Below are 12,880 nucleotides of genomic sequence, written 5' to 3'. Positions count from 1 at the left end.
CAGGCCAACATAAGAAAATCGATATGAACAACATCTCACTCCTAACAAATATGTCTTGGGGCTCACATCCCCACCCCAAAAAAGCTTCAGATGTTAATGGACACCGCAAGGGGTTTGTTTATTAAGGTTTTGTACTGTCTTAGTGAGCTCACAGCCTATCAGTCTGCGATTGCATTTATTTCCGTTAAGTTTTTAACATTACTAAGCATCATTTTCTTTGCATTTTTGCCATATATAATTCAACAGCAAAATTATAGGAATTTTAAAAACAGTATAGCAACATATGTTGATGAACCCAATGAAGTGTTAAGTGTTGGCATATATTTTTATTCAGTTCATAAAATCAGTGTTCAGTTTTCTTAAAAGGAAGGCTTGCAAAACTTTTTTTTTTTTTTTTTTTTTTTTTTTTTTTGTCTTCTAACTATTGATGTCTTGTGTGTTAATATTGCTCCTTAAATATCACATTTTTCGCACTTAAGCCACATAAAATTCAATTCAGAGGCAAAAATCGCAAAATATTTAAAAGTAGCATATCTTTAGAATTTCCAATAGACAGTATTGTGCACTGGAACAAAAATGTTTTATTCTGTACACTGTTGCCACTGCTCCCTTTTAAATTGTTGAGTTTGTTAATAAAAATATTTAAAAATATCAAATAGATTATAAAGTAAATATCAAATTCAAAATTCCAGCTTTCAGGTGCACATTTCGGTGGAGGACCAAGTTATTCAAAATTTGATAGCTCTAGGTACAACAATTCAAGAAATATACATACATTCAAGCAGATATTTTATTATTTAATTTATTTTAAAAGAATGCATGGCAATAACATTTGGTGGCAACAATTTGGAAAGTGATATACGGTTTATAGTGATTCAACACAAAATTCTGTTTCAAGACTAAGAGCCCATTTGGGCTAAAAAGAAAGGCGGGGACTAAGATTATTTTGGATGTTTGGACATCTGGATTTTTAATTTTGTGCTGCATTATTAAGTTCTATATAGGTGTTTACATTTAATCTTTATTCATATTTATTCTAAAATGAATTCCATTTTATTATAATATAGACTTCTCCCCTTCTGCCATCAAAATAACATTAATATTTTCAATCGAGAAACTGATTTTTTTCTTTCTTTCTGAAATCGGAAAGCAAACATTAGAGAATTTAAAAATACATAACTCTTAAAATATTTGATTAGTGTCTAATGTAAGTATAAAATGCATATAAACATAAAAATTACACAGTTAATATAACAAATATTTATTTTAATCATGGAAATAAGGTCTTTTACTAAATATGAGCAGCTATAGAATTAAAAAAGCTTGATTAATATTACCCCATATAATATTTTCTGCTATCAGCAGTAACATGAGCTGAAATAAATTATGCTAAAACTACTGACTTAACAAAGTTATTTAAATATTATATAACTAATAGTTATTTTCTTCCTATAAAAATTCTCAGCTTTTACATTGAGAAATGCACTTTTGCATAAAAATCGGATACAAACCGAACATTACAATTTCTCAGTACCTGTAAACTAGATAACGGGATGACTTATTTAGATTTTAGATGCTACAACACATTTTCATCAACTTTCCTCTCTTTGATTTGTGTAAAACAAGTCATTCAAACAGTAAAAAAAAAAAAAAAATTCTATTTATGTTTACTTTGTTTAAAACAAAAGCTATTATTTTCATAATAAAAATGAGAAATTATCTTTAATTGTTAAGCCTGAATATCACATTATTCAAAAGTACAGCACAAGAAAAAGAAGCCAAGACGATGTGTGATAATGTGGTTCACAGTACTGTCTCAAATTACTACAATGCAAATTACAAATACTTTGCATAAATTTTGATATATCATCAAATTAGAGGTTATTATGCAACACAAATTTCAAACGTGGTTCAATGTCTATTTGTATAAGCAATATATTATACTCAAAATAAATTTGCATCCATTTTCCTCATATCTTGTAACAAAAATAATAGAAACTTAAGCATTTCCCACCTTTTGTGCTGTATGGCAGGGGTAGCCATAGTGCGGCTATCATGCAAATGAAATATGTGTATGAAATAAGGTAAACTAAATGTCCAAATGTCCAAAATAAAGGAAGGCAAACTTGCATTGAAATGATGTTTAGCATCAGATGTTTCTTTTCATTTGAAACCTGTTTGACTGCTTTTAAAATGATGTACATATGAACTTATTTTTGGAAAATCTAGTTGGAACTCTCAAATAGTTCTGAATTCTACCATGTGGTTCTTACTGACATGAAGTTTAAACATCTCTGCTATGGTTTTTTTATATCGATTTATATTTACAGTATATTCAAGAATTATATATCAAAACTAATAATAGTTTGATAGTTTCCTAAAGATAAGCCTTTTTCTTATTATTATAGTGTATCATAAAACATCTCATCAGTTCTTCAAAGAAATGAAGTCACATATACCATCATTAAGTGAGTGTTTCAAAAGAAAAGTTACAATTTGCAGGTTTAAAGACTGATGCATTTTAAAAAAATAAATAAATAAATAATAAAAAAAAAATACAATAAAAAATTTCTTACCATGAATAAAAAATTAAATTATGAAATTTTAAAATTCATAATTAAATAATATTACCTATAATAAGATGAAATTAAAAACTTCAGCCAGAATAACACAAAAATTATTTTTGAGAAATCTGTGAAGATTTCTTAATATATTGTGCAAAAGTAAATAAAAACATTGCATAAGTAAAAAACTATATTACAGTTATATAAAAGATTTCTAAGAGAATGTACAGTTCTGCAACAATACTAGTAATAATAATTTCTTAATGCAACAACAAGTTAGTTTAAACTAGAAATTCTCAGTAGAATAATTTACTCAGTGACTAGGATAATTAATATTAAGAACTAAGAGACTAGGATATTCAATAATAGAAGTCTTAATGATTTACAATATTTAAATATTTTCAATATATATAATACAGAATAATTTTTTCAAGAACTGCCACACATAGAAGTTCATAAAGTAGTAGTATATTTGGTAGTAATTAAATTTTTCACAAATTCTGAATAACATAACAAAACATTAATTTGTACATCAAACACCAGATGCATTTAAAATATTTGCTAACATCTTACATTACACAACAGCAACAAAAATAATAATTAAGGAAAGAAGGGGTGACAAAAGAAATAAACATAACAAGTCAAAAGCAACAAATCAGCTGTCTTGAAGGACTAAATTTCAATTAAGATGGCTTGGCCACTTGATCCACTGTGATATCATTGAACTGGAGCACAATTCTGGAAATAAAGAAGGAAATAAATTAAATATCTAAATCAAATTAAAGCAGCTTTTGTGCTGTTACATGAAATATTATATTAGTAAAGTACTTAAATAATAAAAATAAAATTATTCATTGTTTTTTTAATCAACTAATAACAAAATTAAGTTCATCCCTTCCTCCCCCCTTTCTGCATACCTTCGTGGTGTAATGGTAGCACACCCGGCATGCATTCGAGAGGTACTAGTCCCAGCGAGGGCACTGCTCATTTTTCAAGTCTCCGGCATCAAAACACCTGTTTCACTGAAATTATTATATACAGTGGAACCTATTTCCACATGTAAAATGTCTCCAGATATAAAGAAGAAAGCCAGCAAATAACGATACTCCAAAATGCAGTTGAGAAAATGTCTTCTGAAGAAGATGGAAAGATGTTTTCAGTTATTTGATTTATGAAATTTGGGCAAAATGGGATAAAATGCAGAAGTTAATAGAACATTATCCTCCTGTTAAAGTAGTAGTAAGCCACAGCATATATATATTTGCACTGACAATGCCATATGTTGCTTTAGGATCACTGATCACTTTAAGACATAGACAGAAACTAATCACAGTGGACAAATTTTAAATGAGACAAAGGCTTAATAGTAGTAAGCTGAGGTGAGCAATAAAAAGGTAAAGTACAGAAAAACAGAACTTAAGATCAGTAATCTTAAGAGAAAGAGAAAAGAAAAAAGGTAGGAATCCAGAAAGACACTGAACTGGAGCACTACCCTCACTGTGCACTATTACATGTATATTAGGGTTTTAGTGGTAGTGTCCAGGGATGAGATCTACTTCCTTACGAGCACAACCTCAGTCACGGACTAACAGAACTGCATGGACCACTTTTGCTATAGTGGGTCCTGCCTTTTGTTGGAACTGAACACACACCATAGGCGTGAGTAAACTTCCGGATGAGCCTCACACACCGTGAGGTGATTAAGGTGCCTTCAAATCCTGTCATTTATAATAGAAGGAGACTTCCAAAGATCATCACCTGACCAGCTGCTCGACGAACCCTCCAACTTCACTTGCCAGCTGCTTGAGATGAGGGAGGTTAGCGTCCGTCAACAGTGGGCCCAGGTTTCCTCGGTCAAAATGGAGTTTATCCCGAGTAGCCTGAGTAAGGTCACACTCCATCAGGTAGTGGAGTACGTCACTGTTTCCACCTCCGCATTCGCACTGCTCGGATGAACCCAGTCCGACTTGCACGAGGTAATGTGGGAATCTACCATGACCTATTAGGACCTGATTGATATAATGGTTGCCCTGCAGCACTCCGGTGCTAACTTTACTTATGAAAGAAAGACAGCAGATATTTGATATTTTTGAGTTACAAGATTCCCTTGTAAACAATAACAGTTTGCATCTTTAATTTCTTCAGGGTTCTCTTTATGCCATTAACCTCCCTTTATAGAAATACAGTGAAATCTAATTTAAAACTTCTCATTTTCTTTATATTTAGTACTGCATTAAATACTATGTATGCTTCAGATTTAATGAATTCCACTAGTTTTGCATTACGGACTTGAATACAAAGTGCTCTTTTCTAATGAGGAATGTCTTAAAATTTCAGATTTTTTCTAACTGCTAATTGCATTTTTTAAGTAATAAATTTTTCTGAGTCAATGTTTAAATATAAATACTGTTGGTGTTTATAAATCAAAGTTGATTATCAAGATCAGAGAGTTACAACTATCAGGTGGCTGCCTTCTTTCTAGGGTATTTCCCCTGCTTTTCTGTTAAAATCGCTCTCCTCTACTTAACAGCTGAGTCTTTGGCCCATTAAAAATGTATTCTCTGTGATTTGCTTCTGTCTATGTTTCAAAATGCTTCTAAAGTAAGATTGCTTTAGGAACACTGTCATTTCAAATATTTATGCTACAGCTTACTACTACTTTATCAAAATGATAATGTTCTAGCAATCTCTATACTTTACACTATTTTGAATAAATTACATGGATCAGATAACTATGAATATCTCACCTTCTGCTTTCTTTTGAAAACATTACTTTCAATTTGAGCCACAACAGGATTTTGAAATTAAAAATTATAATAAATAATAGCCACAATCTAATTTAAGCCTAGTGTGTTGTATTTTAAATGTGTTGGGTACGTGCTCAGTGATGATTACAAGATGTACACAAACATCGTTTAATTTCTTAACAGTCCTACCAGATCGAGTGACGTAGTTATGTCCATTTGAAAAATTTGATGATACTATACCTCTTTCACTATTTGGTGACACAACACTTCTGTTAGATTTTGAAGGACTTACAGGCACATCTAAATTTGTAGTGCTCCTACTATTTTCATGTATCTCGGGTTCATCTATAACTTCATTCTCATGGTTGTTTTGTATCGCAAACTCTTCCTGATTAGTTCCTTTAAGAAGGTCTCTTCTGTTCCTTTCTACAATTCTTCCATCTGTTCTTATAATCCTATTTGAACGTGGTCTTTCTGCTTCTTCTATAATTTTCCCTCTTTCATTTAGTTTTTTCCCTTTCTCTTTTATGTAAACATGATCTCCTGTTTTCAGTGGTTTTAATGGTCTTGCATTCCTATCATAATAACTTTTTTGTAAGGTTTATCTCTTCAGTAAATGTTGTTTATGGTCTTCATATCGTTTAGCTTGGACAAAATTATCTTTTATAGGCATCAATCCATTTACTTTTCTTCCAAACATCAATTCTGAAGGTGACTTAATTTCATCTGAAATAGGAGAGTTACGATATTCCAGTAAAACTAAATATGGATCCTTCTTGCCAACTACAGCTTTTTCTAACATTCGCTTGACAGTTTGAATATGTCTTTCAACCATTCCATTAGACTGTGGGTATTTTGGACTTGAAGTTCTCCTTTCAAAATTCCATCTTCTTGCAAAATCTTTATATTTCCTGCAATTATATTGTGGACCATTATCCGAATATACTATTTTCGGAATACCATGTCTTGCAAAAATTGATTTCAATTGCTTTATCACTGCTACACTTGACAAATCTTCCAAATGTCCAATTTCAACATATTTGCTAAAATAATCTATAACTATTAGATAATCCCTTCCTTGAAAGTAAAAGAGGTCTGTTCCCAATACTTCCCATGGACCATTAGGTATTTCTTTGGATATCATTGGTTCTTTAGTATTAGCTTTTTGTAAACTTAAACATGTTTGACAATTCAGTACCAAATCTTCAATTTCTTTGGACATTCCTGGCCAATATAATATTTCTTTTGCTTTGATCTTGCATTTTACTACTCCTAAATGACCATAATGAATTCTGCTTAACATATCTTTTCGTAAACTTCTTGGTACAACAACACAGGAATTTTTAAATATTAATCCATTTGCTTCTGATAGTTCTTCTCTGAAGTTAAAATATGGTTTTTCCAGTTCTGGAACCATACATTTTTCATCTGGCAATCCAGTTTTAATTAATTTTCTTAAAACTTGTAGTTCTTCATCTTTTTCTGTTTCCAGCTGAAAAACTTCCATTTTACCATTAGACATTGGTATACATTCTACAACTAATCCAACATGAGCTTCTATTTCTCCTTCAAAGAAATCAGATCCTTTATCAGTGAATGATCTTGATAATGCATCCGCTATAAAAAGTTCTTTTCCTGGTTTATATTTTACCTCAAACTGATATGGCTGTAATCTTATACGCATTCTTTGTAGTCTTACAGGGCATTTATTTAATGGCTTTTTAAAAATTGATTCCAGTGGTTTATGATCACTTTCCACAGTAATATTTTTTTCAAATATATACTGGTGAAATTTCTCACTTGCAAATACAATAGCTAAAGTTTCCTTTTCAATTTGAGCATAATTCTTCTGTGTATCTGTTAATGCCTTAGATGCATATGCCACTGGTAAATTATTCTGCAGTAAGACTGCTCCTAGTCCTTCTTGAGATGCATCTACAGATAAAACTACTGGCATGTTTATATCATAATACTGTAAAACTGGTTTATTTACCAAGACATCCTTTAGTCTTCTAAATGCTTTTTCATGTGTTGCATTCCAGTTCCAGATAACTTGTTTTTTCAACAAATCTCTTAAACATGATGTCAATTCTGATACATTAGGTATATATTTAGAAACATATGTAATCATTCCTAGGAAAGTTTCTAATTCTTTCACATTTTTTGGTGGTTTTATATCTAGAATAGCCTTAATTTTGTCTTCATCTGGTTTTAAACCATCTTTAGAAAATATATGTCCCATATATTTCACTTCATTCAGCCCAAATTTACATTTATTTAAATTAAATTTAACATTCTTTTCTCTGGCTCTGTCCAACAACTTCTTTAATCTTGAATCATGTTCTTTTTTATCTTTACCCCAAACTAATAAGTCATCTATATATATTTGAACTCCTTCTAAATCACTAAAAATTTCAGAAAAACTTCTGGTGATGAACTCAGTCCATATGGCAACCTCAAAAAACAATATCTACCAAACGGAGTGTTAAATGTAGTAAATTCACAACTTGAATTTGACAGTTTAATTTGCCAAAATGCTTTGTTTGCATCTAAAATACTAAAGACCTTTGCATTTGTCATTTGAGATGAAATTTCTTCAAAGGTTGGTATGTGATAATGTTCTCTCAGTATATTTTGGTTAAGGTGCTGAGGATCTAAACACACTCTTAAATTTCCATCCTTTTTCCTTACTACCACTAATGAATTCACGAATTCTGTTGGTTGGTTAACTTTCTTTATAATACCATCTTTTTCCATTCTTGCTAATTCCTTTTTTAATGGATTTAATAAGCTAAGTGGAATTTTCCTACAGGGTTCTATTTTACCAACAGCTCCTGGTTTTAATTTAATATGATATGTATATCCAGTTAAATTCCCAGTTCCTTTAAACAAATCTTGATATCCTTTTAAAAGTTCAGGTAACCTTTCATTAGAATCAGGATTTACTGTACAAATCCTTTGTATTAGGTTTAATTTTTGCAATGTAGGTAAACCTAAAATAGCTGGAACAGTTTTATCACATGCTACAACTTGAAATTCTATTTCATCCTTGTCCCCTTTTGATGTTTCACATAATAATTTACATTTTCCAACTACATCAATTGTAGTACCATTGTAATTATTTAAAGTGACTTTTGATTTAGTCAAACATTTCTCTTTTAAATTTAATTGTTTAAATTTAGGCAATGGTAGCACATTACACTGAGCTCCAGTATCCAACTTAACAAATAAATATTTAGATATGTTTACTTTTAGTTTTTCAAACCATTCTGTTTTATTTTTAGAAAATGGATTTGTATTTTCTACTGACCCTAAAATATATTCATTACCATTATTATGCAACTCATGCTCTAAATTATTCTGTACAACATTAACATTTTTAAAAGTGCACATTTTAGAAAAGTGATTTTTCTTTTTACAGTGCAAGCAAATCTTATTATAAGCAGGACAGTTGTATAACTTATGAAAAGTTCCACATTTTCTACATGGTTTTGGATTATTGTACTTATTTCCTTGATAGTTTGAAGAAGATTTAGTACTTTGTTGCTTTTGTTTTACATGAAAGTCTTTCTTACAAGGCTGACTTTTTTCCTCTGAAGGTCGAAATTTATTACATTTGATAGCTTCTATTTTATTTTCTTCAGTTAAAGTTTTCAGCTGAAGTTCTGCTAATTCAGAAGCTTTACACATTTTAATACATTTCTCCAATGTTAACTGATCTTCCCTTAATAATCTATCTTTGAGATTTTTATTTAGAATTCCACTTACTATTCTATCCCTTATTAAACTATCTTTTAATTCTGCAAATCCACAGTCGCTACTTAATTTCTTTAAATCGGTTAAGAAATCATCAAACGATTCACCTGCATGTTGTGTTCGAGAGAAAAATATATGTCTATCAACACTTTCGTTTGCTTTTGGTATGCAAAAATTTTCGAAAGCTTCAATTACTTTGTCAACATCCTTCTTATCTTCTTCACTTAAATTAAAAGTATTAAATTTTTCAAGTGCTTCTTCACCAATTATATGCAATAAAATAGCTACTTTAATTTCAGGTGATTTAGTAATACCACCAGACGCTAACATATAAATTTGGAATTTTTGTTTCCATTTCTTCCAATTTTCGCTTAAATTTCCTTCGAAACGTAGATTACTTGGTGGCTTTAATCCATCCATATATAATTTAGGACTTTAAATAGTTTATATATTCGTATTTTTAGCCACTTCCAATAAAAATAAACAACTCACTTACCAGCGATATCAGTTTCGATTTCACTGTAAACAACTTCCCATGATGTTTTTGTTTAGAACATCTTTACCGAGGCGGCATGGTTCTTCAAAAAAGATTTTCTTTTTTAATCAACGACCGACCTGCTGCGCCATGTGTTGTATTTTATATGTGTTGGGTACGTGCTCAGTGATGATTACAAGATGTACACAAACATCGTTTATTCTACATTACTCATCTACTATTCTATATTACAGTTATGGTTAAAGATAATAATAGATACAGTTACATATATAACATCTAGTAGGATTTTTAAAGCTGGAAAAATATCCACAGGCTGAACGATGGTCATACAGCTTGGAGGAAAGAATAATACAGATACTTTATCTTTCACTAAATCAGAACAATTTTCGCATCATCAGGTAAGCCAACTGCATTCAAATGTTACCAAGCCTTTGGTATGAAATAATTCTTAAACCAACCATTTATTAACGCTTGCGTGATACATGCTCTTTTATTTGCATGATATATAACAGGGAAAATCTTTACTTCTTATATGCTCGATATCTAGCAATTTTTCTGATTATGAAAAGTTTACTCTTGTGTTGTTACTTACTTCCTTCAGCATCTGCGCATGCTAAAATTGTTAGTCTCGCTCTGAAATCTTTGACACCACTCGAAGCCATTTCTGCAAAGGTTATCAATGTATTTTGTGATATATATTGCCAGAAAAGACCAGTTTTATCAGCTTTGTAAATTTGTTCTGAAGATAACTTTTCACTATTAATAAGTTCAATGAATTCATCTACAAATAGTTCAGCAACTTCAGTATCAGCTGAAGCATTATCTGAAAATTTTAATTACCTTATGCCATGGCAATTTTTAAATTTGGCTAACCAACCCTTCGAACATGTGCACTCCGTTTTTCAAGTTCATTTCTTCATGAAATATTTTGGCTTGAGACATTAGCTTTGGACCCGTTACTGGCAAGCCCTCACAACGACTTTGTCTGACACATTCAATCATCACTAATCAAAATCAATAATTTTCATAAAATTGCTGTAATAATAACAGCCTGCAAAAAACAATAAGCTGGATTAAATCAGAAAGTTAAGGAACAGCTCAATCTGCTATATTAACTGATATTCCTTGGCATCAGTGTAATTATATAAGTATAATTTTAGCTTAGCTTAATAGTGTCCTCTATACATTACTGGCTATGTATCACGAGACTGGCGACGAAAGACAATTTATTCTACTAAATTTTGTCTTGCTTCTATCATGCACAGAGACAACTATGCCTGAATTCTATTTGTTTAGTTATTTATTATACTTACATCTATTTCTTGCACATGCTTAAGGCTTATACGAGTCGTGAATAAATAAATTCCCACATATACTTAAGCTTACTGAAGGCCGGTGCTAGATATCTTACTGCCTGATACAGCCTCTGTGCGTACTAAATTCTGCTACCAAGCATCTCCTTAAGTTCTAAATTTTGGGTCCCAGTGCTTTCAATAAATTCTAAAAATTTCATCATCCCTTAATTTTGTGGCTCAGTGCTTCTCTAAATTAAAAACATTTTGCCTTCCCTAAATTCTGCTACCTGGTGCAGTCATATGAGCTCTGGCGCCAGTTCTGGGTTTATGTGAATAACAAGTCAGTTATTCTTAATTCAAATAGCGCTAAATGTAATCTTTTAAACTATGAGTATAATTAATTAAAATCTATTTTTAGCATATGGAAAGACATTTTTGTTAAATTTTTACTTGTCAACATTTCTTAATACACTTAACTTAAATCTGTATTCATCATCAAGCATAATGTCAACATAAAAGGTTATTATACTCTTTGATATTTAATTACAAATAAAAAAAATTTTTAGGCATTGCTTCATGAGTCATTAATGTCATGTGTTGATAAACATGCAGTGATGGAAGCTAAATATAATAAATAATAATTTGCCAGGTTGGCGTCAGGGATATAAAATATTAATTGGTATAAAATCAATGATGTTTCTATGTAGAATGCGTCTGTTTGAGATGTATAAATGTATATCGAGTAGGTACGCAGCTATAGAACCACATTATTGATTACACAAATTTAAGCTAAAATAATTATTACTTTAATTACTAATTAAGAGGTATTTTATTTAGTGCCAAAGTAAAATCAAGAATTGGGACTCTCAACATGTTTTATTACGGGGGAAGAAAAATAAAATGTGCACGCGTAAAGCAGACACACACTCACAAAAAAGGCTGTCGGTAGCTTTGAGGTGAAGATTTTAGATCATTCTGTATATTAGATCTGACTTTATATTGTAATTATTTTTGTCTTAAGTCTACACAATCAAAAAAGGGTACTATTCGGTTTTGAGGGCCGTAAAAAATTGCCAAACTATTAATGATGCCAGTGCTGCCAAAAATAACTGTGGCAACTCTAACACAAGAAAGGAAGTATAATAGTAAATAACTATCTAAGATTGATGTTTTAATTTAGATGAAATGTTAATTTCGTTTATACTTTTTTATTATCATAATTTATATAAAAAAAGGCTAAACATGACTGAATGGAAGCATATGAGTAAATAACTATTGCAGATCATTTTTACATAACTGAATGGATGTCTGCATTGCTATTATCGTTAAAGCATAATTTCATCTCGTTGGTTGTTCAAACATAATTTTCTATAATGAATGATGCCTTTTCTATGAAAAAATTCTCGGTAAAGTGCAGAATCGCCCACTTATTTGTTTGCCACTTTTTACAAGGGTAAAAACAATTGGATTTTTGTCAATTTTCTTTTACGTTTTAAGTGAAAATAGGTTGATGTGTAGATAGACAAAGTCAAGGGTACACGCAGTGCCATTTTAGGGCAATTTTTGGATTTTTTTTTTAAAGTGAAAATAGGTCAATGTGTACATGGATACCGAGTATGTGCAATTCTTAAAAACGCATCAAGCAGTGAGGGATTCTGCACTTTACTCAAAATTTTATTGCAGACTTTTCGTCATGGGCAATTCCCAAAATGTTAAATCCATAGGATATCAAAAAAGGATTTAAAAATTAAATATTTCAATGATGTCTTAAGAAATATAGAACTATACAATCTTATATAAACTTACGCAATCTGAAATCAGCGTGTATGCTAGATTTGGTGCACTGTTAAATGGAAGCGTTAGCTAGATTTGGCGCTTTTGCACATACATTTTTGCTGCAATTTTTTTACGATCCTCAAAATGGAATAGTACCCAAAAAACATCGGTCCAAAAATGGAATAGACATCGCTCTTTTAAAGGATGAGAGTTAGAAAATTAACTACCATAATTTGATGATTTTAT

General features: G+C 30.8%; 1 protein-coding gene across 1 annotated transcript in view; it reads right to left on the bottom strand.

The window, feature by feature from the left end:
• Positions 1 to 772: 772 nt before the first annotated feature.
• The window catches only part of LOC146997292 (MIF-like protein mif-2), a 29,398-nt gene continuing 17,290 nt past the window's right edge, over positions 773 to 12,880 (bottom strand). The window contains exon 3 of the mRNA XM_085817193.1: positions 773 to 3,302. Within this exon, the coding sequence (XP_085673319.1) occupies positions 3,248 to 3,302 (55 nt within the window). The 3' untranslated portion in view covers positions 773 to 3,247. The remainder of the gene's footprint in view (positions 3,303 to 12,880) is intronic.

The sequence above is a fragment of the Stegodyphus dumicola genome, chromosome 5 (genome assembly GCF_044657685.1).
Source record: "Stegodyphus dumicola isolate Sdum_Otavi_A_Nest chromosome 5, ASM4465768v1".
In the NCBI taxonomy this organism is placed as follows: Eukaryota; Metazoa; Arthropoda; class Arachnida; order Araneae; family Eresidae; genus Stegodyphus; species Stegodyphus dumicola.
Note: the sequence above shows the minus strand (reverse complement) of the source record. Positions and strands in the feature narration are given on the sequence as shown.